General features: G+C 34.9%; 2 protein-coding genes across 7 annotated transcripts in view; one reads left to right on the top strand and one right to left on the bottom strand.

The window, feature by feature from the left end:
* Spn88Ea (Serpin 88Ea) overlaps positions 1–19,928 on the top strand; it is a 22,315-nt gene extending 2,387 nt beyond the window's left edge. For both annotated transcript variants that reach the window (XM_017617833.1, XM_017617832.1), the window contains exons 2-3: positions 16,589–17,589; positions 19,585–19,928. In XM_017617833.1, coding sequence (XP_017473322.1) covers positions 16,612–17,589; positions 19,585–19,875 — 1,269 coding nt within the window. In that variant the 5' untranslated portion in view covers positions 16,589–16,611 and the 3' untranslated portion in view covers positions 19,876–19,928. The remainder of the gene's footprint in view (positions 1–16,588; positions 17,590–19,584) is intronic.
* The window catches only part of LOC108364240 (transmembrane protein 165), a 21,630-nt gene continuing 12,450 nt past the window's right edge, over positions 16,518–25,697 (bottom strand). For 3 of the 5 annotated variants that reach the window (XM_017617830.1, XM_017617828.1, XM_017617831.1), the window contains 2 exons: positions 21,191–21,367; positions 20,942–21,121 (listed from right to left, as the gene is read on the bottom strand). In XM_017617830.1, the coding sequence (XP_017473319.1) occupies positions 20,942–21,121; positions 21,191–21,367 (357 nt within the window). Of the gene's footprint in view, positions 16,529–20,222; positions 21,122–21,190; positions 21,368–25,697 lie in introns of those variants that run through there. The other 2 variants (XR_001847737.1, XM_017617829.1) reach the window with 2 other exon arrangements.

Here is a 25,697-nt window from a genome sequence, read left to right as displayed (position 1 = left end):
TAGAATATGGTACCTAAGAGGTTCAGTCCTGCAGAACCGATTACCTTCTCCAATATTAGAACAAAATAGAAGCACCTTGCCTAAAACATCGACTCAGAGAAGGCGGGAATACTTATCCGGCATGTAGGCAACTGCTTTCCGTAGCGCCGATAATAAAAATGATGTGTGTTGACGCTTCTCTCATGAGTCTTTTCCTACGCTTGCCAACTGAATACCAGGTCTATGATAGATTTAAAAGGGTCTAAAGTTCCAACCTGTTGCTTGTCGTGGACTTTAGACTTCTTTTAAAACGCCGTATTCGATATTAAGAAAGGTTATTCCGTCCTAGTCGCGTTCGGCTGAGTATGGTTGTTGATCTTTCACGCTAAAACGGCTGGACCTGGATTAACATATAGAATATCTTTTGAAGAGAGTGGCCACCTTTTTATAAAACCTAAAATCAATTAATTTATAGATTTAGCAAAATATCATACCAATAAGGGTTTCAAACGAAAGTGATTCTAAAACGACATATTTCGAAAGAACTTTGAAGAGGGTTGCCATCTGTTCAAAATGTCTAAGATAATTAGATTAACAAACTGAGTGAACTATTTTTTTTGGGTATCAAAGAGGTGGTTTTAAGAAAGATTTATTTTTCGGAAATATTTTTTACGAAGGTTGCCACCTGGTTAGGAATTTAAAACCAACTTAATTAATAAGGCAAATGAAATATTTTAATATGCGTGTCAAGCAAGAGAGGTTTAAGAAAGTTTTACCTCAAAAATAGTTTTGAAGAAGGTTGCCACCTGCTTAAAAATTCAAAATCCATTTTATTAAGTTATACGAAATATTTTATCATGGGTGTCAAACGAAAGAGATTTAAGTAAGCATAAGAGAGTGATTATGGCAACTTAACTTAACTGAACGGAACTTAGAAAATGAAACAGGTATGACGGTATTTAATCAGACAGAATTCTTATATGCAAACACAGAAAAGTTGTAACTGTTATTTAATAAAGCTTTGTAATTGCTACCGTACAAGAAAAATGAGCTTGAAGTAAAATTCTTTACAATTCTGTAATCATAACTTTTAATAGAAAAGTGGAAAAAACCGAATAAAGCTTTGCTTTTAAATAAAAAATAAAAAAATAAAAAACGTTTAAAAAGCGATAAGAATAAGAAGTTCCATCTTATCGCATGCCAATACGAATTAAACTGTGTACTCGGATTGTTTATGGTACGGCACAGGGAAGATTAAAGCGGATGACTTGGAAAAACCAAATTGCATGGTTATCTGTGCAAGTGAAAAACGAAAAGTATATACTTGTATACATACACACAAATGTATGTATATAGTACAAAAGTACATATATTATTCATGCACCGATTCCTGATTAAGTCCGTGGAATTTTAAAAGAGTCTTTTTATATTACATACTTATGCATATGTATCGGGTGTTTTTTTTAGAGGTATATAATTATATTTCAAATAAAACTCAGACATATTTATGAAAATACCAATATTTTGGCCTTATAATTTTTATGAACAGAATTTCGGGAATATGGCCACCGCAACTGCGTCTTAGGAAGTCCTTCGTGTCTGTCCAATAATGCACCACATTTTCCAGCCTGCCTTAAGTGGCCAACCGACAGTCCCATTTCTTGATATTATTCGGTCACCAAAGTTCGTCCCAATGGTTGTTGTTGTTGTAGCGGCTACTTAGCCCTGCCTAGATCGGCTTATGCCTCAATCGTTGTCGTCAAGCTCAACTAACGCGAAACCCAAGAAGTGTGCCACTCCAACTTGGTTGGTCCATTGGGAGAGGAGCGCTAATTTCGCAGTGGGTGGGGGCCATGCGAAGAGATGTTGCTAGTCGAGAGGTGACTCTCCGCATGTCGGACACTCATTGCGCCCATCTTAGTCTGCTGCAGCATCCAGAGCAAAGTTGTGCTATGCTGGTGGAAGTGTCCCGAGGCAGACAAAGTTCTGTCTCGTCCACGTCAGGTGTCTGTGTTCCCAAATCGGCTTTTAAAGGTCGGGAGTTGGTGTAAGTTGAGACTAATTGCCTTTGAATGCTGTTTATGGCCTCTTGGTACGCTTTCGGGTCCAGAGGTTGTTGCATGAACCTCTGGACTTTGTCCGTTAGTTCAGATGCCATTTTCGAGCAAGTTCCTACTTGAGCTTTGAGATATAATAATTAATGGACTCCATTCTGTGGGACCCCCTGTTTAATTTTTCTGGGTTTGCTGGTTTCATATCTGAATATTACTGACGAATGTCGACCACTCAGATCATTCTATGACCACCGTTTGAGTCCCTGTGGAAGAAAGGAAGCCGAAATATCTTATATTAGTGGTTGACGAAGTCAAACGCGTTTGGCAGATTCAACGCTACCAGGACTGTTCTCTCATAGGGGCGGTTTCGGCGTAGCCCATGAGCTATCTAAATGTTTATGACGTTAAGTGCTGTTGTTTTGCGATGTACTTTACGGAATCGATGCTGATGCGTCATTGAGGTCGGGTGGTACGTATTGTGCGGGAGTAGCGAGGTCCCAAGTGTCTTCGCTTCCACGTTTTTCAGATGTCCGGAAGGACAGTGGCCATGAACAGATTGAAGACATTGGTGAGATACTACTACTCTACTTCCGCTGGACCAATGGTGGTTTTACGCGCTGTATAGCTTGTTGCCCCGTCCTTCTAGAACCATTTAGCACTTAGACGATTGATATTGACTTAAGGAACCAAAAAGTAGCAAATTATTTGCCGCACAGCAAACGAATTTTGTAAATAAAAGTCTACGAATTGTATATACACATACGTATGTAAATATCAATGTGTTTACTTTGACAGATATTCCTCTAGGAAATTCTATATTATTATTCTGTATTTTATATTTATGAAGGACATGATAAAATATTTAGTGCGATTCATCATTATATCAAAATTTGCCTGGATGATTATTCACCAAACGCGTCAACAGTGTTGCCACTTACATAAGTGAGTTTAAAAACTTTAGCTGTACAAAGGAATAGGAAGATGGAACCCCACTGCTTATTTGTATAAATAAATACATACTCGTATACATACTGTTATCAGTAAGAAAAGTATTAAAAAATTTAACCAGTTCGATCACCCTAGTGTAGATACTACACATTGCGTGTGAATCACATCCGCTCTATTGAAAAGTTTCAATGAAACTTACCCTAATCACAGTATTATTTTTCATTATTAAATCTTTATTTAGTCATTTCGAAGTATGTGTGTGCATTTAAATAATTTACTCAACAATAAGTCGACTGTTGTTCGCTATTAAGTTTCGCTTCATAATACAAATTGGTTGAATAAAATGTTGGCAAAAGTTGCTATTTTTGAGTAGAACTTGCTCCAGCCGTCGTGTTCACACAAGCGAAATGTAAAACTACACTGCCTGCCGGCCAGATTTTGGTACTTCAAATTCTCATTTGTCACAATAAATGCAAAAAAGAGCATTTAGGTAAAAAACTTAATGAAACGAAGTGTATCCTACTAGTTTTTAGAGCTTGAGATACATTTTTTTTTCAATATCCGGTGGGCAAAATTAGAAAATAGATGGCGTCTAGGTTACGATGGTTTGTGAACTTAAGAAGCCTTAGGACTAGCCTTATGGAATGACCAGAGTTTCAAGGCATTCTGACTCAGCTTCTCTTAGAAGGTACGGTTAGGTAAAGTTATCTTGACTCTCCCTATCCATCGCTGGAAAATAACAAATTAGGCCTCTGTGGGCCCATTCTCATACCTTAGAAGTAAAACCAATTTGTAGCCTTAATGAATCGCACAAAATCGTAGATGCTAGCTAATTCCAGTTCTGCCGAATATTCAAAGAAATAGTGGAGAAACGAGCGCCGACGAGTCCTCGCCAATGCTTTCGATTTCCTCCTCATCACGGCAGCTACGACAGTAGTCGTTTGACTCCATGCTCATCCTACTAGCGTGTGTTCCCATCAGGTAATGCCCGGTGAGAACTCCAATTACATACCGGAATAGTGGTCGCTCCAAGCGAAGTAGATAGCCAAATTGCCTTGCTGGCCCGCACGTGGGTCCCTCAGACCATCTTGTATTTGTCCGTTCGATAAAATTATTCTTCAGCAAGCCTGACACTCATACAATATGAGTGACGTATGTCCTTGCCAGCTCATTTGGGGTACGTCTAAATTCCATGATAATCCTCGACGACGTCTTATCACAATTAATTGTTTTGACAGCTGCCAGGCTTTTAGAGAACATAGTCATGTTGTAGCTTCGTTGATTGTTGTAAGTTTAGCTTGAAAAACGCCCCAGAAGACTAAGGCTAAATGAGAGTTCTTGCGAGGACACTCACCTTCTTACATTTAGATTCAACTTGGAGCAATCAGTGTATATAGCTGCCGAGTCGGAGTAAGAGATCAGGACTGAATCCTTCTTGCATTCGACCTTTGAGGGGACCCTTATTGGGAAATGATTACTCAGTCCAGTGGGCGGGACTGTGTATCCCAGGTGTCTGAAGACTACTGGAAGACTGTCCAAATCTCGTATCACTTCACTTGAACAGCGCTTTTAATCTAATAGAGTTACATCTTGCCTGAGTTTACCGTACATGTTATGAGTTTTTGTCGGCGTTGAGAGTAACGCTCCGTGATCATCATGCACCTCACCCTTTTAAGCTTTGCCAGTTTGCCTTTTATTGTAGCTTTATCACGGGGCGGCCACCAGACCGTAGAACAGAATGGAACGCACCACCGCCCTGTACATCCAGTTCACAATATGAAGCGCTTTTTTTGTTATATTGCAGATGTACAGGGGTCGCTTTCTTGCGACGCTCTTAAAATTGCGCCGCAAAGTTAGATTTCTATAAAAAATAACGCCCACATATATAACTTCCTCCGAAAAAGTCAGCAAGCAATTTTGATTTTCGTTGAAAAAAGTACCAAGACCGTTTTTGCCGGATTCACACTAAGGCCTGCTTCTTAAGACCAGGTTTCCACAACGCCTAAGGCACCTTGAACCAGGTCGCATAGAACTTGGAGGTGCTCACTCGCAGACGCGTATACTGAAATTTATCTTTCTTTATTTGACTGCAGTATCCTTCCCACTCCACCAAATACATAACATTACCTTCCGTGGTTTTCCCATCGTCTAAGTAGCTCATCTCTCATAGATCAGGATTCTTGCACAAGCTTTTGTCCTATATGATCCATTATTCAACACCAGTTATCATTCGTTTTCTGCGATGGGACTGTAGACAACTTGTGGGACTGTTGACTGGTCACTTCCTGTGACATAAACGCCTGACTGTAATGGGCGTACATGGCAATCCCATTTGTCCTTCGTGCCTAGAAGTGGCTGAGATGACGGAACACTTTGTGTGCTTCTTCCCCGTCTTTGCAAGAATTAGAGAGGAAGCTTTTGGCAGTGATGTGTGGAGAGACGAACACTTGAGCTGCTCCGATTTTTGAAGTGAAACTTCTTTAGCGGCGATTGGTTGGTTGTGAGTAAATTGGCAAATTCAACGGAAATTGCACACAGAAAAGGTGCAACGGAAGTGGTGGAACGGAAATGGTTGGAAGTGTTTATTGAGTGCATACACATGGTATGCAAAAACTTGCTAATAAAAGGTTAAAGAATGATTCTCATTTTCGTTGTTGGTGTTTCCGACAGGGTAGGAGTGTGATGTAATGTGGAACGATTTTCCGTCATCCCTTGTCAAATTTGGTTTGGAGACAAACCGGTTTCGGCGTTGTGCCATCTTCAGTGTCATTTTTCGTTTCGTTAAAGAATGACACTTAGAAAAAGACCAATACAAGAATTAAAGTAAAGGTCAGTACGTGCATACATAGATAAAGAAAACGATCAAGGTAAAAATAAAAACAAAAACAAAGATGCCTAAAGATAAAGGTAAAAATGAAGAAGAAAGATTAAAATCAAGGTAATTGTAGAGAAAAGGATATACCTAGACACACAGAGACTCAATCTCGGAACTATTTTGGAGATTTTCGGGATTCTCGGGACATATCGATATAATAACGGATATTTTTATCGATGTTTTTAACGATTTTGTTATCGAAACTTTTATCGATATTGACATCGGTTTTGCTATCGATATTTTCGGAACTTTTCGATATAATAATCGATATTTTTATCGATTTTGTTATCTATACGTTTTATCGATGTTGTCATCGATATTTTTATCGAATTTATTATTGATATTTTTATCGATTTTGTCATCGCTAATTTTATCGATTTTTGTTATCGAATTGTTATCGTTTATTTACCGATTTTGTTATCGATATTTTTATCGACTTCGTCATCGATTTTTGTTATTTTCGATTTTGCTATCGACATTTTTATCGAGTTTCTCATCGATACTTTTCTTGATTTTGCTATCGATATTATTATCGAGTTATCTATATTTTTTATCGTTTTTTTAATCGACTTTGCTACCAATATTATTATGGATTTTGCTATAGAAATTCCTATCGATTTTGTTCTTGATTTTGTTATAGATTTTTTACCAATCGATATTGATATCGATTTTCTAATTGATTTTGCTATCGATATATTTATCGATTTTGCTACCAATATTATTATCGATTTTGTTACCGAAATTTTTATCGAATTTTTCATCGATTTTGTTATCGATTTTTTATCGGTTTTGTTATCAATATTTTGTTGGGTATTACTATCGATAGAGTATAATAGAAAAGGGGAAAACAGAATAATGTACATAAATGTTATTAGAACTAACAGGGGTAGAGGTAGGGATCTAGATAGAAAAAAGACAAAAAATATAACCTCATATTGGTTGTGAGACAAAATAGATATGTATGTAACGTAAGTTTCACTTCTTTAGTGTGGCCCAGGCGAACTTTCTTTTTATTTTTTGTAAATCGTGAAGATTTACACCAAATTAAAAGGGAACAAGAAAACAATATAATCGACGGCATTTATACTGAGTTTTTTTTGCACGCGTTGCTTTGTGCCTCGTTCCGTCAAGAAAAGAGACCCTACGGTCAAGGTAGTAAAGCATCAACAACTTCTATGTAGACGAATAGACTACGTTACCTCGGACTCGAAGGCTGGCGGGAGTGCAAGCGTATACTGATGGGTCCAAAGTGTAAAAAAGTAAGCGCTGCGGTATATGCCTATCGTTTTATAGGCTGCGGCTCTGTCTCATGGGGGTAAAAAAAATAGTTGTTCCAGTTTGCCAAAAAAGCGGATATTGCTCCACCTGGCTCAAGAGATTAGCCAAGTTATCCGCCTGAAGGTCTTTCTATTAACGCTAGGGACCTTAATAGTCTCTGCGAAGCCACGCAATGGTGATCCATCCCAACCCAACCTGAAATCTCTAAAAATAATTTTCTGCTGGTTGTAGTAAACAAAAAAATAGTTATTATTGCATTACTCATGCAATAATATATAAATATATATGTAAGCACATATGTATGTATGTATGTATTTATGAATCTACGAAAGCTTCGCTGATAAGCATTTAAACGTTGGCTTATTAAACTTGATTCCCTTTCCCTCATTGTTGATTGCTCTGAGGTATTTCTTAAAAATTTTTACAACATATGTATGTATGTACAAAAATTCAGGCTAGCATGCCCCAAATATACAATTGCATTTTTGCAATACTTATACTCATTAGCAATGAAACATATGTAGTATGTATGTATTTGAATTTCACTTTGCAGAAATTCAAAATACCACTTGATTTTTGCGGTTTTCCGGTTTTCACTTCCTACCAACATGCCAGCATACATATTCAGCGCATCTGTGTACTCATCTGTTCATGCGCCGCAGATCCGGCTTGGCATTGTCTGGTTTCACTCCATATACCATTTGTTTTTATTTTTCGAGGTTTCCCATACTACCCACCAAACAATTTGTGTTGCCGGCAATAAGAAAACGTGTCGCCCTCGGAAACAAATTTATTGCCGGTAATATTGCCATCGAATCGATTTCCTATTACCGGTCGCTCTAAAACGTCCGCCGAAGGCAACTCGCCTGGGCGAGTCGTTTTCTTATTGCCTGAATGAGTCTTTTTCTTATCGCTTCAGGCGATATTTGGAATAATTTTATTCTTTTTAATACTTCATTTATTTTTCTGTATACCAAATTGCAACTTACAATCGGAATTAATTCATTTTCTCGCTGTGAGGCTTCGTATTTTATCAATCTTGTCCTTGGGCATAATTTAGATGCTTTTGGCCAATACTATTGACGCCATATTCATAAGTTTCGGAATTTTTGAGAACTTTTTTATTCAAAATTGACATGAATGAAGTGATGTTGCCGATTTGTCACCACAGCAATAAATCGGTGAGTCGCCAATTTGTTGCCATTGACGATTGTTGCCTATTTCTCATGTTTTGCATGGTGGGATAATACATACATAAATAAACAAATATACAATTTTTAAAAAAAAAATGTGAAGCGATTTGTTGTCATAAAAATTACCGTTTCCACTGTCAAGCTTAAAACGCATATTTGCTCTTGGATTAGTTATTTTCTCTGTATTGAGTGGGGCGGCATACAAAGTCGCTATGAGTCAGCCGGAGCACACGTAAACAAATGTATAAATGAGGTAGACAGCCCATTCTAGCAGCAGCCGCCTTCCGCAAGTAATGACAAACCTTCGAAAGCAGGTGCGAAAAAGTTTATGTAAAAACACTCAGCTATTTCGGGGAATTTCAGGGATCGAAAACAACCGTTAAATATCAAGATTTATATCTCTAAATTATTCATTGCAAAATCCTTATTTCTAGATCTTTATTTTTTTTACGAAGAATAACACAATTCAACAAAATTTGGGCATATTTTATCTTAAAAACGGGGCGAACTTCGTCTTATAGATTTTTTGATGCTGATTTGAATAACATTTATAAACTTTTCTAGCACGTCCAGTTTTTGAGAGAAAACCTGTCCAAGTTTCGAAAAATGGCAAAAATTATAAATATCAAAAAATTTTAAAATACAATAAAATACAAAGAATACAAAAATAATGAAATTCGAATTCGCCTGATGCATTCTACCTTATGTCGATGGATTGAAAAAATTAAAAAAAAAAAAAACACTTACAATGCGATCCACAAAAGAATGTTAGAGGATTTCATTCCAGAACGCGGAATGTGTTAAGAAACAAAAAACTGGCTAATGATGAATCTGAGATATTGATTTTTCAATGTTGATTTGTTTTTGAAATCACTTTGTCTTTAAAATAAATTCACAGATTGAGTTTTTCGTATTCGTACGAAAACAAGTGCATGCTATTGAAGACTGAATTTTTTTTTTTTAATTTTCCACGCATTTCTAATCAACTCGTAGACATGAGGTAGAATGCATCAGACGAATTGGATTTTTATTAACACGTGGTTTTTTTCTTCTAAAAAACTTCGTCCAAATTCTATAAAAAAAAATTTTTGAAAATTGCCATGTTTCGACACTTCAATAGTTTTTTTTCTCAAAAACTGGACGTGCTAGAAAACTTTCATAAATGCACTTCAAATCAGCATCAAAAAATCTATAAGATGAGGTCGGCCCCGTTTTTGAGATAAAATACGACCAAATTTAGTTGAACCGTGTAATCGCTGCATTTGGATTTTAATCTTTTCAGTCCAATTTGATCGTTATTTTGTAATCTTTATTTTTTTTCGATAAAAAATAATCGTTATTTTAGATTTTTATTTGGTTCGATAATTTCTAGCCATTATTAAGAGAGTGCGTTTTTATGATTGATTTAAATCTCTTATGATCTAAAAAAAATATATCTGAAAATAACGGTTATAATATGAACAAAATAATTAGAATCAAAAATAATGATCAAAAATTTATCGAACTGATAAAAAAATTTACCCAACTGATAAATTTTGATCGGGAAAATAGAAATCCAATTTCAATGGCTAAATTAGGATTTTTATTATAAAGATCATATCCGCTACGGTACCTGCTTAATTTGCTTCAAATATATGTGTAAGGAAATTCTCATAAATATATTTATGTATGTTTAAAAAATGTACGTACAGTATGTACCTACATATGTGGGCCTTCCACAACATTTGTACAAAAAAAAAATATTTAGTAAATTATAGCACGAACAGCAATTGAGGATTTCCCATTCGGTAAAAATGTAATAAAATTACATACATGGAATTTCCCTAAGTGGAACGACATTCAACCAAATATGTGCTTCATTAACTGCACGCAGTTAAGTATCTCGCACACATATTTGTATGTACAATATGCAAAGGCGTAGCCAGGGGGAGGCGGTAGTTAGCCTCTTAAAGCCTACGACTTGTAAGTTGAATTTTTTAAAATTTAATAACACAGACCTACAAAAATGGAACAAATTTTGGTGCGGCAAACGTTAAAGCTCTTTTTGATTGACTTTGTTATGCTGATTACGAATCCGTAAGTATAAGGTTTTCATCAGCTCGAGATTTTAACCAGGTCCAAAAAATCGCTTTTTTACAACATTTGAATAGCTCTTGCAAAAAAAAAAATGTGGAAGAACCTTCTACTTAGGCTTAAATTAGAGCCAGAACGCTGGACTACTATGCCTGCGCTACCATACGTCAGGCAGGAAAGGTGTGGGCTAAAACACAAGGCTGCAGGGTTTCAGGAACCATATGTGGAGATAACGATATCAATCTATAAAGTGTCTATAAGGTGCACTAACAGAACCTTATACATATACTTAATTGATTCATGCAATATTATCGAAAAATCCTTATTTAAGTGGCTTTTTTTCATACATTCCATTAAATGTTTCTCATGTTTCCTTGTACCTACTACATAAGTAGATCGTACCTGAGTTAAATAATAATGTAGCTAAAGTCCAATTTTAACCGAGTTCAGTGTCTTTTTGTGAGTTAATAAAAATGAAACATAAATCTTGTAGTGGATGAAGTTCCAATTCAAAATTATAATTGTCTATTGCAAATACTTAATTTTTTCCACACTCGCTTTGTTTCTTCTTTATAATTAAGAGGTTGTGTCGATATTAAGGTAGCTGAATTGGTAATCTTGATTGGATTATCTGCTTCACAACTTGATATCAGATCAGAAGATCTCTCTCTTAACTTGACTCTTAACTCAGTTGAATTACACTAATTCAGAACCGCTATATGTATGTATTTCTTGTAGGGTAGCCATTTAAAGCAGCGGCTAAAATCGAAATTTTAATACCCGAGCGCACTTGTGCACAAGGGTATTATGTATAACTTTGTTCACATAACGGTTGTTTGTAACAGCCAAGACGAATCGAGATAGATATAGACAAATGTATACATAAATGATCAGGATGAGAAGAGAAATCGATTAAGCGGTGACTGCCTGTCCGTCCGTCCGTCCGTCCGTGCAAACGATAACTCGAGTAAAAATTGAGATATCTTAACAAACTTGGTACGTGCACTTCCGATGGTATTGAAAATGGGCAAAATCGGACAATAACCACGTCTACATCTTATATAACGGTAATTTCGAGAAATACAAAATCTTCAATAAATCAGTAACTACTGAAGCTAATTTATTCAAAATTGATGCTTCCAATAATTCGTTAGCAAAAAATTTGCTTATAACAAAATTTTGGAAAATGGCTGTGGCAACGGCCACTTGTGACCACATATCTTTATTTGTATGATTATTGTGCTTGCCACACAAAAGCAAAACGTGGAAAATTACTAAAATCGGACTAAAATTACGCAAACTTTTCATATAACGGTAAATTTCAGAAATGCTTGAAACTTCGATATTTCGAAATTTAAGAACGCTAATTTACTCAAAATAATAAACTACAATTCCTTGAAAAGAAATAAACTTCTCATAGAATTTTGGAAAATGGGCGTGGTACCGCCCACATATATCTATATAAGTTTATCTCATTATGTCTAACTGAACGTTCTATCGATGATGTTTGAAATAGGGGTAAAACCACTCCTGCCTACCATGTAGCGGTAGTTTTCGGAAACGTGAAAAAGCTGTATTTAAAACTTGCGCCGGGTTTTTAATCTTCGCTCCGCCCGAACTTAGACCTTTTTACTTGTTTTTAATATCACGTCTTTCACTTTGAGACATATCGAGCCCTAACCGCCATAATAACGTAAACGACATTTTTTTCAAAATTTTCTTTTTGATGCAGAAATATTTCTACAGCATCTGGATGCATTTCTGCACCAAAAAGAATATTTTGAAAAAAATTTCGCGTATGTTATTTTGGCGGTTATGGCTCGATATGGTGAAATGGAGCTTTATTGCATACTCTTGTCATGTCTGGCGTTGCACAACATTTACTCATAGTTATCATCATTTCTGTGGACATTTGACAAAACAACTTAAGTGTATCTTTCACGGACAAAAAAGGCAAGGCCGTTTATTTAAACGAAAACATGCAGTTGTTGCAAACAGAAACATTTTTAACGGTTGTGAATAGCGATAAAATAATTTAAAATTTCTTTCGAATGGCAACATTTTTCTCTTTGACGGTAAAATATATTTTGGTCGACATATGCTATTTTGTATGTCCGTGAAAGACTCACTTTCAAGTCGTGTTTCCTTCGCTTCCCCACGTTTTACGTCACTACACAAGTAAATAAATACATTGGGCATACATAGCATCATGTTTATATATTTAATACATATTCGCCTTTTGTGATTCATTATTTGTGCAAGTGCAACCGGTTTTAAGCTGTTAAATTTACAAAATCGTGACGTCAGTTTTAACATGGTGTAGACCAAACACACACAGGTAGAGTACAGGAGTGTTGGTATCGCATGCCTTTAAACTTGTCCTGATAACCAGGCTACTGTGAATACATATGTCGACTTTAGCTTGTTTGTCGCTTGCTGTTCCAGAGAGAAGGTTTCAGAAATGAAGCAAATAATACTTAAAATTGAGAAACTACACAGCTTAGTTTTCGCCAGAGATGTTATTAATAAATTGTGAGTTTTTTATATGCAACCGAAACTTACTAATTTTTACAAGACCAAAGCCATGCTATGGCTGAGTTTAAGAGCGTACTACGACTCCCTAGGACCTGGGTTCGATCCCTAGTCTGGGCAATATCTAAACTAGAAAAAGTTATTTTTAACAACGGTCGACACTCGGAAGGTAATGGCGCATTTCCAAATGTGTTTTTGCCATGAAATATTTTTTCATAAATGTTTAGCAAATTAGTTTAGTAAATTTTACACACAAGGAGCAATATATTCGTGAAACCATGGGCTAAATATTGTGAAAATTAAAGAAGTATTGGTAAGTATTGAAAATGTCCTTTTAAAATTTTTTCCTTGAAATTTCGCAAAATTTGTTTTTAATAAAAATTATATCTTAAGGACTTATTTAAACTCGATAGCATCCTTGAATTTCGTCCTTCTAACTTTATCAGCTTAAAAAATTACCTATTTCTCCTTGTGAATCTAAAAAATTTTAAGTTTTTTAAATTCTAAAGAAATTTCCTTCCTTCCTTTTATTTGGTACCCATATTTTTATTCTAAAATGCATTGAATTTTTAAAATAATTTTTGCAATTAATCATATCTTTGAAATTACAAAGTCCTTTAAAATAAATCCTGATGTCAGAGAGAAAAAATAAAAACCCCACTTTAAATAAAAAACTAGGTTTCAAACCCATTTATTTATTATTTATTTTATGGTAAGATGAGTCAGCTGGGGTTATTGGATCGAATCCCACTGATGAGAAAATGTGGTGATTTCCGAAATAGCACGCAGATTTTAGTTGTTGAAAAGTAATGAATATCTAAATACCGGGACTAATCCCGGGATCCCAGGATTGTAATAACGACATCCCGAAAATCTCGGGATCGTAAAAAGCCAAAAAATTAGCATCCCTATTAGCTACATATACATACCGATATGTAATTATTATTATTACTCTGGTTTATATTTCGATAAAAAAATTCACTTAAGCCGAAACCTTTCAATTCATTTTAAAACTTTATTGGATTTCTTGAACAATTTCTTGCTCTTTTAATGGGTGTTGGTGAAAAAATACATACTCCAATTATGTGAGTAACAGTATTTTTTCTTCACAACCTCTTACTCATAGTTAACTTTCGCATTTTGTTGTTGTTTTGTGATTTGTTGTAATTGCTTTAATTTAGTATGTATTAAGTTTGTCCAACTACGTATATTCAGTGATTTAATTTCACATTCAACTTTAAATCCAAATACGTCACATAAACATATACATTAGGGTAGTCCAAAAAGTAAAATCGGAATTTTAATGCTCTCATCTCCAAGGATTGTTCTATACCGAAAGAAAATATATACATATCTGTTTATTTTGAAATCAAAAAATATTTAGAGGTCGCTCAAAGTTGTCAATGTATTTTATATGGGCAAAAAACCAACGTAGAAATAGTATAGAATTCTTGAAAATCAATATATTTCGATCGGAAAACTCTGGTTCTCTTCAGGAGACTTCCAATAATAATACCCAATTATTTATTTTACCATTTTTTAATACTAAAGATTTTTTATTGCATTTTCTGTGCTTTTTGGCGGACCTATAAAATATAGTTACTTTTAAAAATGGTTAACAAAATCTTTGAATATTATTATTTAAAGTCTCCTGCAGAGAAACAAAGTTCCCATTGGAAAATATTGATTTTCAACCAAAAATTGTTTTTTCTTCCTCATATAAAATACATGCAATACTTTGAATAAAAAATAAGGGTAACTTTTTTCGGTATAGAATAGTCCTAGCGGGTGAGAGCATTAAAATTCCGAATTTACTTTTTCATATGCATTTTTGGATCACCCTAATGTACATACATATGTGCATATGTCACTTTGATGATTCATCTAAATTGCATAATTACTTGTTTATTTTTTTCGTATTATTCTTCGAATGAACCGATTGCGACAGTTTAATAAATAGGAACTAAGTCCCCAATGAATAATTGATATCAATGTTTATATTTTTAACCGACTTCAAAAAGATGAGGTTATTAATTCGTCGGAAAATTAAAAAAAAAATTTAATAACTTTTGTAAAAAAAAATTATGGCCAAATAAAAAATAAAAATGGTAAGAAAACACCATTATTCTCAACTGTTTAAAATATGAGCAGAATCGGTTTTACTAATAGCGAGAAAACAATTAAAATCTAAAAAATTACGAAAACTGTTAATAGCTATAACTTCCAAAATAATCGAATTTGGAAAAATTGTGAAACTTGTATTTTTCTTTTATTGTTGTGAAGCACAAACAGATAATTGCACAAAAAAAGCTCAATCTTCGAAGAAATGGTGGCCCACTTCACAAATATTTACTCAATAAGTTTACTTCTACATGCATAAAATATATGTTTATAGCAAAAAGCATATTTAAAGATATTAAAACCAATTATCGTTTTTCTCGAGTTTTTGGGTTTTTTGAGTTATGACAGTATAAAAGTAAAGGAGCGCTATATTCATCTACACGACATTCATATTAGATATACATAGAATTTAAATTTCGAATCCAATATTTATTCGCGTTTTTTATTTTTTTATTTTTTTTAAGATCGAAATTTTTGTGTAATAGGCGGCATATACGGTGCGTCTGACTCGTGATATGTTCTCGTGATAGGTCCTGCGTCTTGGGTTGGAAATATTCCTTCCTCAAAAAAGCTGTTCACTGTAATACATTTGTATGTATGTATGTATCAGATGGTGTCGTTGAAAAATTTTTTGTAATAAATAAGACCACAAGACATTCTGAATATTTTTTAGTATTTCAATGTTGTGATAGCCGGACATCGAACTCGAAATCTGCTAAATGGTAATCGTACTTAGTTCTCCAAATTAAAAGTATCAAACATTTTTTAACACTTAAAACAAACCTAAGCCTAAAGATTACATGGATTTCAAGGCAAGTTTTCTACTTTTTGTTAGATATTTACTGGGCAACAAGACTGTCATTTTGTCGCTAAAAAAAAAATCACCTTAAGCCATATTTTCTGCATAATCTACAAAACACTTAAAACCTACACGCTAATTGGCATTACATACATACATGCCACGCTATAGATTTATATACCTATCGCAATATACAAATTTTTTAGTGCGAATTTAGATTTGTAAGCAAGTCACCTTTGTTGTCGATGCCCGCTACGCAGAATCACTGCTGTGGAAGTTTTGGCAAAAGTGAGTCAAGTTGAAGACCGGTCAGCCGTCTCGCAGTCGGATCACGTTTCAATTTGGTTTGAGTGCCTCGGCTGATTCAGGTGTTGCGGCAAAGCGAATTTCGGCAAACGACGAATTAAATTGCAAAAAAAAAACAATCAACATAACACAAATATCTATGTGCTATATATGCATTTGTATGTAAATGCGGCCACAGTGCGTGTGTCGTTTGAAATCTGATTGAAATGCGGTTCGATGCCTCACCGGCAAGGCCGCTTGCTCAGTCTTGATTTGTTATGGGAATTTTTTAATTTTTTTTTCGTTTGGCTCGGCTCTTGGAAGCAAAAGCTCACCAGTTCCACCTAAAAGCTGCATTGTCGTAAATTTTTACCGTATTTAAATTTATATTCTGACAATTCAAACATCAGTATTACTAATCACCTCTAAACAATTCACAATTTCGTTACAGTCGCTCCGCCAGTAAAGTACACAATGACTTGGTTAAGCTTAGAGTTTTTAGCGCTGCTCGTGTGCTTTCTAACGCCCTGCATATTCGCTCAAGAAACCTGCCAAATTGGACGCGACCTAGCCGATGTGCCACACACCGTACGCTCGGATTTGTATCGCGGCCAACAGAACTTCACCGTATCGATGCTGCAAGCCATCAATAAGGCTACACCCAACGAGAATGTCTTCTTCTCGCCCTACAGCACATTCCACGCTCTCCTGCTGGCGTATTTTGGTGCACGCGGCCAGACAGAGGCGGAGCTGACGCAAGCTTTGTCCTTGCAGTGGGCAAAGAATAAGAATCATGTGCTCAGCGGCTATAATTTGGAGAAGAAGAGTCGCTTGATGCGCGCCAAGAAAATGCCACTACAGTTCGCTGGCGCCGATCGCATCTACTTCGACAAGGAAATTCCGCTTACGGACTGTGTTAAGGATATTTTTCATGAGGAGCTGGCATCGCTTGATTTCCACAATAACGCCGAACAGAGTCGTATTGAAATCAACAATTGGATTAGTAATGTGACACAGAATGAAATTCCCGATATGTTGAGTCCTGGCGATGTTGATGCGCAGACACAATTAGTTTTGGCAAATGCTGCATACTTTAAGGGTCAGTGGTCGAATAAATTTGATCCCAAAGACACAAAGAAAGACATTTTCTACACATCGGAGAGCAAGCATTCATTTGTGGATATGATGCATAAGCGTGGCACTTACAATCTCGCTTTGGACGAATATCTGGGTGCCTATGTGTTGGAGATGCCCTATGTCACTTCCAATGACAACGAGAAGGAATCGGATATCTCGATGATCGTGATTCTTCCGCCTTTCCACAATTTGGATGGCGTTTTGGCTAAACTGACACCGGACTCATTGGACGATGCGCTGAAAGAAGGCATGGCGCGTGAGGTAGAAGTGGCGCTGCCAAAATTCGCATTTGAACAAAAGTTGGAACTGGTGCCGGTAAGTTTTGATATCAATATTTGCATATCGACACCTGAGTGGAAGGTCGACCTATCTTGGCAGCTATTTTGAAAACGTCTTATCTCAGAAAACTTTTCAAGAACGCCCTATCTCAGCTGAAAATACATTGACAATTTGCTGAGATAGGGCGTTTTTGAACTAAGTTCTGAATTCTAAGTTCTTCAATCAAATTCCGGGATAGAGCGTTCTGAAATAAAGCGCTCTTGAAAAGTTTTCTAAGATAGTACGTTTTCGAAAAGAGAAAGGTCGATCTTCAGGTCAGGTCAGGTATCGATATGTCAATGAGAAAACTTGAAATATAATTCCATTACGCTCTTGTATAGAAGAATTGCGTTTAAATCAGAGCAGTGTGACTCCGTTTTCTTGTTCTAATTGATATTTAGATTTACGTACGTTATTATAATCTTTGTACACAAAATACTGATTTGGAAGGGAGTAAGTTTCTTCCTAGCCCCAAAACCAACCCTTTGCTTCATTACAAAACTTAGTTGTGGCTTGCCTCCCCTGATTGGCCTGAAATTCTTAATAGAGATGTAGGAGCTTTCGCCGTCCTCGCCTCCGTCTCGTCTCCCCAATATTCCAAAGAATAGGAGCGGTCCTCGAGAAAACGCGTTTAGATCCGGCCTTCTACGGCTTTCGTCAAACGCTCGCCAATAATGCTTCTTAGCTTACTTAATTTAAGACATACAGATTCCTAGCCTTGTTTTAAAGTTCCTTATGCGAGCATAATATAGTTCCATGGGATCAATTGATTGAGTTGTTTGCTTGACGTCCTAAGATCTGGGAACTCTGCTGTCCACTAAAGCGGTTTCCTATATCCTTCCAAAATCTTAAAGGGGATGAGCTCCCAAGACCATCATTGCAAGCAGAATTTAGTACCCCGATTAGTTCGACCGGTTCTACGCATCGGAATGACTCGCGATTTTCCCCGACCATGACTGTTATTTAGGTCGGCGAACCCAATCAATCCGCCTAGACGATGTCGAGCTTGAAATATATTTGGAACTTAAGCCTGTCAAATGATCGCAAGGGAATTCTATTAATGGAGCAGATAGACGCTTCGACATTCTGCTCGATGAACGACGACATCTCACCAAGGACAATGGGTAGTTGTAGCAGTTCGCCTGACTTAACAATGACTAGCGCAGACCATCGTCCGTATAACAACTTCAACAAAGCTGATTGGGACGGCTTCGCAGAATTACCGAGAGTACGTTCGCCGTCCTTCCGACACACACAAGCGTACACCAGGCCAACGTCGGTTCCGCAAAGTTAATCACTGCTGCAGCAGCAAGCTTCATCCTATCCGGACGTCTAGTCGAAATCCTTCTGAACATTCCGGAGGAAGCGGCTGTTCTAGGAAATGAATGTTTTAGGTGGCGAATGCCTCCAAAGTCCCTAAGCGAACAACAAGAAGTATTTGACTTGCTCATCAAAAATCGAACTAAGCGATCGAGAGCTCTATTTCCGAGTTAATCTACATCGAAAATTAAAAAAAAAAAAACACTGAATAATTTTCACAATTAATTAAGTTCAGGGGGGCTACTCATATAACGCGATGCGAAAGAGAAATGCGATACGATAGGCGTATTTTTTACGGCGTATTTGGCTATCGCATCGCATTGCCCTTTCGTATTGCATTACAGTTTTTGGCCTAAAAAGATTTTTCAAAGGATTTTAAATTGCACCTTACGCTTCATGTCGGTTAAGTACATCGAAAAAACGGGGTTTACATCGTATTTAGGTCATTTATCATGCGCTTAGGACAAAATTAATGTGAGTCCGATATTGAGTTCATGCAGTGAATAGAAATCACATTCTGAGGCTGTAACCGTACAACCTCTTTATGCAATTATTTTAGTATTAAAAACTCTTTTTTTTTTTTTTTTGAATAAAAACTAAAAATAATGTAATTATGTAAATACATATGTATTAATAATCGTATATTTCCACTCTCCTCTCTATACTTCACAGATTCTCCGCGAAGTTGGCATCAATTCTCTATTCGAAAAGGAAGCCGATCTAAGCGATTTCTCGGCCAATAGCCTGCCAATCGGTGACGCTAAACATGTGGCCAAAATAAAGGTGGACGAAGAGGGCAGCACCGCCTCAGCGGCCACAGTGCTTTTCAGTTTCCGTTCAGCACGTCCGCTCGAACCAACTAAATTCGAGTGCAATCATCCATTCTTGTTCCTTATTTATGACTACAGCGCCAAGGCGATATTATTCACTGGCATCTATCGCGATCCAATGACACAGAAGTAAATGGCGGTGCTAAGTTGAAGCAAATTTTAAATTATAAATATTATTTTTTATAACTTTACATTAAAAATTATGAAAAAATAAAAGAAAAATGAACATTATTTAATATACTATATGTATGTACTAAACTACTATATCGATCTAATATAATTTGGCATAGATTTTTAAGTTGTTAAATTTAAATATAAAAAAAAACGCTTTTATGACAAAAAGGAAAGAAAATACAAGTCTTTTACGTTTTGCTTAAAATTTGCTGAGTTTATTTTACTAGTATATTTTTGTTTTTGTATGATGCTCCACTTTTACTTTTCTCACTTTTTACATATTAAATACAATACACTCACTAAACAAGCTTTTATTTTTGGTAGCTTTTTTTCTTATTCGTTTTAATTTACATCAATGCAGGCAATTTTGTCAATTGCATCTTCGAGCGGATTTACAAAACATTTCAGTAGTAGGTAGGATTTGATTGCTTATACAGTCAGTGATTATTTTTTCTTTTTTTTTTTAATTATATAACTTTTGTTACACACGCTGAGCTTATTTAAACAACATGTATTGTAAGAGTAAGCAACACAGACTGTTTTACATTAAGTAATTTTGGCAAATAGTAACAACTTATAAATGTATATTTAAGTGCATCATAAGAAAGAGCTATGCAGCAATTCGAAACGAATTACAAATCAAACGAATTTCGAAAAATTAATGCGCGCCAAATTTTATGTTAAAAACCAACTAAAAATGTCATGGTTGCATAGTGCTTTAGCACATTTTTCTGCAGTTTTTGTGAACTCTTTGAATAAATAATTTTCTAAATGACAAAAGGAAGGCACTTTACTTGTTAAAGTTCGGTATCTTATAAAATTATCTAAATAAATTTGAAACAAAAAAAACATAAATGAAAACTGTTAAAACACTTTGAGCACTTTACTTTGTAAAAAATATAGAATTGGTGTGTTATTTTGAAACTAAAGTAAATTATTTTTTATGCTGCATATTTCCGTTGCGTTTATCCTCGTCATTTCGCACATGAATTTCCATTTTTTTTTTTTTTTGTATAAGTTGCACTTTAAATATCGTCTGGTTTTACAATCAAAGCGTACACTGCAAACCCTATAAATACAATGCCACCGAGTATTGTAACAGTGCGCACAGAAATTTTAGCGGCCACCATACGTCCACCGATTACAGCCAAACCGGTGCAGATGGAGTGGCCAATAATACCGCCGGTAATGACGCCATAAACATTCTGCAAGCAATCACAAATAGAAAAATTAATATAAAATTCAACAAAAAAAAAAAAATCATATTCACTCACCTTGCTGGCGGCCAAAATAATGGTGGTTAGTTGCGAACGATCGCCCCATTCGGCCAGGAAGGTCATCGTAAAGGCCTGCATCAAAATGCGCATGGTAATATGGGTTGCACTCTTCTTTGGTATCTTGCGTACAACACCACTTTCGGCATCCTGAACCAAGCTAGCGGAACGTTCCAGCTGTTTTTTTTTTAAGAAATTGGATGGCAAGAGAGAAATAAAGAAAATTTGATTAGGCGTGTGTGAATAGAGGGATCGTATTTTTTTTTGTTGGTATACCGTGTTGTACTTTTAGTGAAAAAATTATAATTTACTGCTTGTGAATAGTAAAACTGTGGACGAAATACATACATATGTAAGTTGGGAACAATGTTGGAAATATTTTCGGGTCAGAAAGTAAGCATGATTGTTTGATGAAAAACGGCACAAAACAAAAATTATAGACTAATAAAATCGATATTTACAAATAATACACATTCTGATTACACTAATTTTACAGAGTTTGCTATGAAAGCGAATGTTTGAAATTTCATTTTATGCGAAATTGGGGAAGTCATACACACTTTTGACGAGCCAGCAAAAACACTATTTTTTAAGCACTGTTTCTAAGTTTTGTTTACCAAATGACAACAAAATTTTGCTTCCGCGTTTGCTGGGAGGTAAACATAAGATCTGTGATTTTTTTTTAGCGCATAATAACAAAAATTAACATTAAATCGGAACATGTGCGATGTTAAGTACGTTAGCTATGACAGGGTCGATTGTGGATAAATAGGACCTTCACCCGCTACAGTATCCAGATCGTAATTGTGCTGGAGGTTTTCCTACGTAGCTGAAGATTTTTTTCTGTAATAAGAGTTGTTCAAATTTACGGCATTCATAGGGCGAGTGTTGGTGGAGAATAAGGTTAGGCTTCTTGCGGTGAAGAATTGAGCTACATTGGAGTGATAAATAGTCGTTTGCTTTTGCGCACAGGGCATTATTGCAATTTAAATGGGAAAAGCACACTCGCTATCGAATGCAGTGGTTGCCGCGATTTGGGCCCTGTGCTGTGCTGTGCCTCCGGGTTATTCTGTTTGCCTTTTAGCGATAAGTTTTTTAAATAATAATTATTATTTTGAAAACAATAAATACTAAAAAAACAAAAGAATATTAAATTAAAAAATAAATTAAAATAATAAAATAAGTTTCTAAAAATTCAATGATATTAAAAAATATGTTTCTTTTTAAACCAATAAAATCCACAAATTAAAAGAAATTTAAATTAAAAAGCAAAGAAAAAATGTTAAAGAAAACAAGTAATTTGTAAGCAAAAAACACAACCGACCTCAGTTCTCATATAAAAATTCAGGAGTACCATTAATTTCTTTATGATCCCATGATCGGATCAAAACCAAATTAATAGTATAGACCACCCTTGAGGAAGCAGCTTTCCGATAAAAAAAAAAGAATTATCTAAATCGGTTCACGTGGCCCAAGGTTATGCATAACATGAAAAAAATATATGTATATTCCGGCGAATTGAAGCCGGTTAAAAATAAAATAAGTTTCTAAAAATTAAATGAAATTCAAAAAATCTCAAAGAAAATATAATTAAAAAAGAAAAAATAAGTTCCTAAGAAATTAAACTAAAAAAAAACTTATTTTCTTTTCAATTCAATAGAAAAAATACAGGGACCAAAAATAACTGTTATCTCGAATTTACAAATTGAAAACGTTGCCTGAATTCTGAAATTTAACGAAAAGGTTGTTTCATAACAGTTAATAGATGACAAATATTTTTTCCGTTGCTGCTAAGAGTTATTTCCCAACGTTTATTTTTTATGTTGCTTGATAACAGTTATTGCCCGACGTTATCTGATAATAGTTATTTTACTCTCTCACTTTTATTTCATCATCTTTATCTTATTCTCCATCTCCATCTCCATCTTCATCAATATCCTAATCTTACAACGTTCATCAGACAACGTAAAAAATAAACGTTGTAAAATAACTCTTGTACAGCAACGTAAAAAAATAAACGTTGGGAAATAACTCTTATCGGCAATGGAAAAACTATTTCTCCTGCATAACAGTTATCAGGCAACGTAAAATGTAAACGTTGGGTTATAACTCTTATCGACGAAATAAAAAATATTTCTCATCTAATAACTGTTATGGAGCAACGTTTTTGCTATAAAACTTATAACTGTTTTCTCCCTGAAAAAATATATGTACATAGATAAGTTTCTAAAAATTAAAATAAATTTAAAAATATATATATGTATATTTTTCTTTCTAAAAAGAATAAAACCGAGTTAAATTCTCATATAAAAATTTGGGAGTACCGTTAATTTCTTCATGATGAAATGATCGGATCTAAACCAAATTGGTATGGGACCATCTCTGAAGTACTAAAAATAATTATAGAAAACAGTTAACGTGATCCAAAGCTATGCGGTAACATACATTTTTGAAGTTGGTTAAAAATAAAATAAGTTTTTCGAAATTAAATGTTATTAAAAAAATAAAAATAATTTTGAAATAATATTTAAAAATTAAAAGAAAATCAAATTAAATTGATAACCTCCTCCTATTTTTGAAGTCGGTTAAAAATAAAATAAGTTTTTAAAAATGAAATGTTATTAAAAAAATAAAAATAATTTTGAAATATTTAAAAATTAAATGAAAATAAAATTAAAGAAAAACAGAAAACAAGTTTAATTAAGAAAAGGATGAAATATAGATACAGTCAGTTTCTAAAAATTAAGTTAAATAAATTTTTTTATAAATAATAATCTAAAAATTAAATCAAAAGCGAAAAAGTATATACAAATAAAATATTTATGAGTTTCTAAAAATTAAATAAAATAAAAAAATATATATATGCACATATATTTCTTTTTAGAACAATAAAAATTAAATGCCGCTGGCCGAGGATTCGATCCTCGGTGCTTTGTTCGTTCAGCCGTTGTGATTGTTGAATCAGTGCGAATAAAATGACATAAAAGTGCCTTCTGTCAAAAAGATTTTCCGCATGAAATTTGACAAGGGAGCATTTTTTGTAAGTATTTCTTGACAGAATAGCCTACCATTTTCAATTGTCTTACAAAAGCCTTCAACTATCAAAGCCAGAATTTCCCAGTAAAAAATTACGCTAAAAGTGCTTTCCTGCAAGCCGCCTAAAAGTGCAGTACATCCCTTCAATCTGTGCTAACCCATTCAAAAAAAAAAAGAGGAAAAAAGAGAAAGGAATGCAGAGTGAAAGGTCTCTTGACACTCAAGAAAGCCTTTTGGAAGAACTTTTAGCTGCTGAAATTATCTACTGGGTTATTCTGACTGTCACCGAGTTGTATAAAATCAAAGGAACTTTTTTATTAGATACTAAAGTCACCACATCAAATACGATTTGTAATATTTACATAATTCACACTGGACTGTAAGTTTTAGAGCGGCGCCTGAAAAGTTAAATTTCCATAGATACTAAGGAGTGGGAATAAATCCATCGTAGTTCGAGTTGAGTGAAATCTGTCAAAGTATACGCTACGTTCGTAGCTAATCGAAATCAGTAATGGCATTTTCGTAGATTTCACGAAAAATTGGACTACGATGGATACAATGATAGCTCGCATAAATTAAGCCTGTTTCATATCTGTTTGACTGCTAAGTTTCGAGAAGGTTTTCATTCGCATATTCATATCAAATCATTTTCATGATGCTTTCTTAAGCGACTGGTTTCAGGTCGAAGGTATTGTCATAGTTGCCAACTTAGTGCTTTAAGCACTAGATTAAGTGCTTTTTGAAAATTAAAACGCCCAAAAAATGGTTTAGTGCCTAGTGCCCTTTTTAGTGCTTTTTTCTGAACTAAAATTTCTGAATTTACAAGAATCTACAAATTTAAATGCACTAATATGCAAACCATGATTGATAAAAAGATGAAGTTGCAAACCCACGTTCTTGCGGTTTTGTTAAATTGTATTCGCGTTCAAAATGCTAGCACGCAGAGAGNTGCAAACCATGATTGATAAAAAGATGAAGTTGCAAACCCACGTTCTTGCGTTTTTGTTAAATTGTATTCGCGTTCAAAATGCTTGCACGCAGAGAAGTTAAGTATTTATTTTTTTATTTTCTTAATTATTGATTGATTACACAGTTCGAAAAATTTTAACTTTTTTTGCCACCTGAGTGGAACCGTTTTGTGTAGATTTTCCGGTGCTGAATCCAAATCTAGCTGCAGAATTTCTCTACCACGTCAGAATTTTGAGATATCCTAGCCACTAAGTGTAAAAACACGGGTTTTCGCAATATTTGAGGTTATATTATAAAACAACAAATTTTTTCGCTCATTTCTACTTAGGGTATCATTAAGTATTACTCTTCCCCTTTAAAATTCAATTTCGTTTGTTGCGATTCGATTCTTCCTTCTCCAGATGTACCAGTTTCGCAAGCATGAATGTGTATTTATTTATACATGTAAAAATTGTTTATTTTTTTTTACTTTTGTTTACCACAAACTGTTATGAAGAAGAGT

This window comes from Rhagoletis zephyria, unplaced genomic scaffold (assembly GCF_001687245.7).
Source record: "Rhagoletis zephyria isolate East Lansing unplaced genomic scaffold, Rhagoletis_zephyria_1.1 Rzeph_scaffold_01504, whole genome shotgun sequence".
Classification (NCBI taxonomy): Eukaryota; Metazoa; Arthropoda; class Insecta; order Diptera; family Tephritidae; genus Rhagoletis; species Rhagoletis zephyria.
This window is presented reverse-complemented; position numbering and strand designations above follow the sequence as displayed.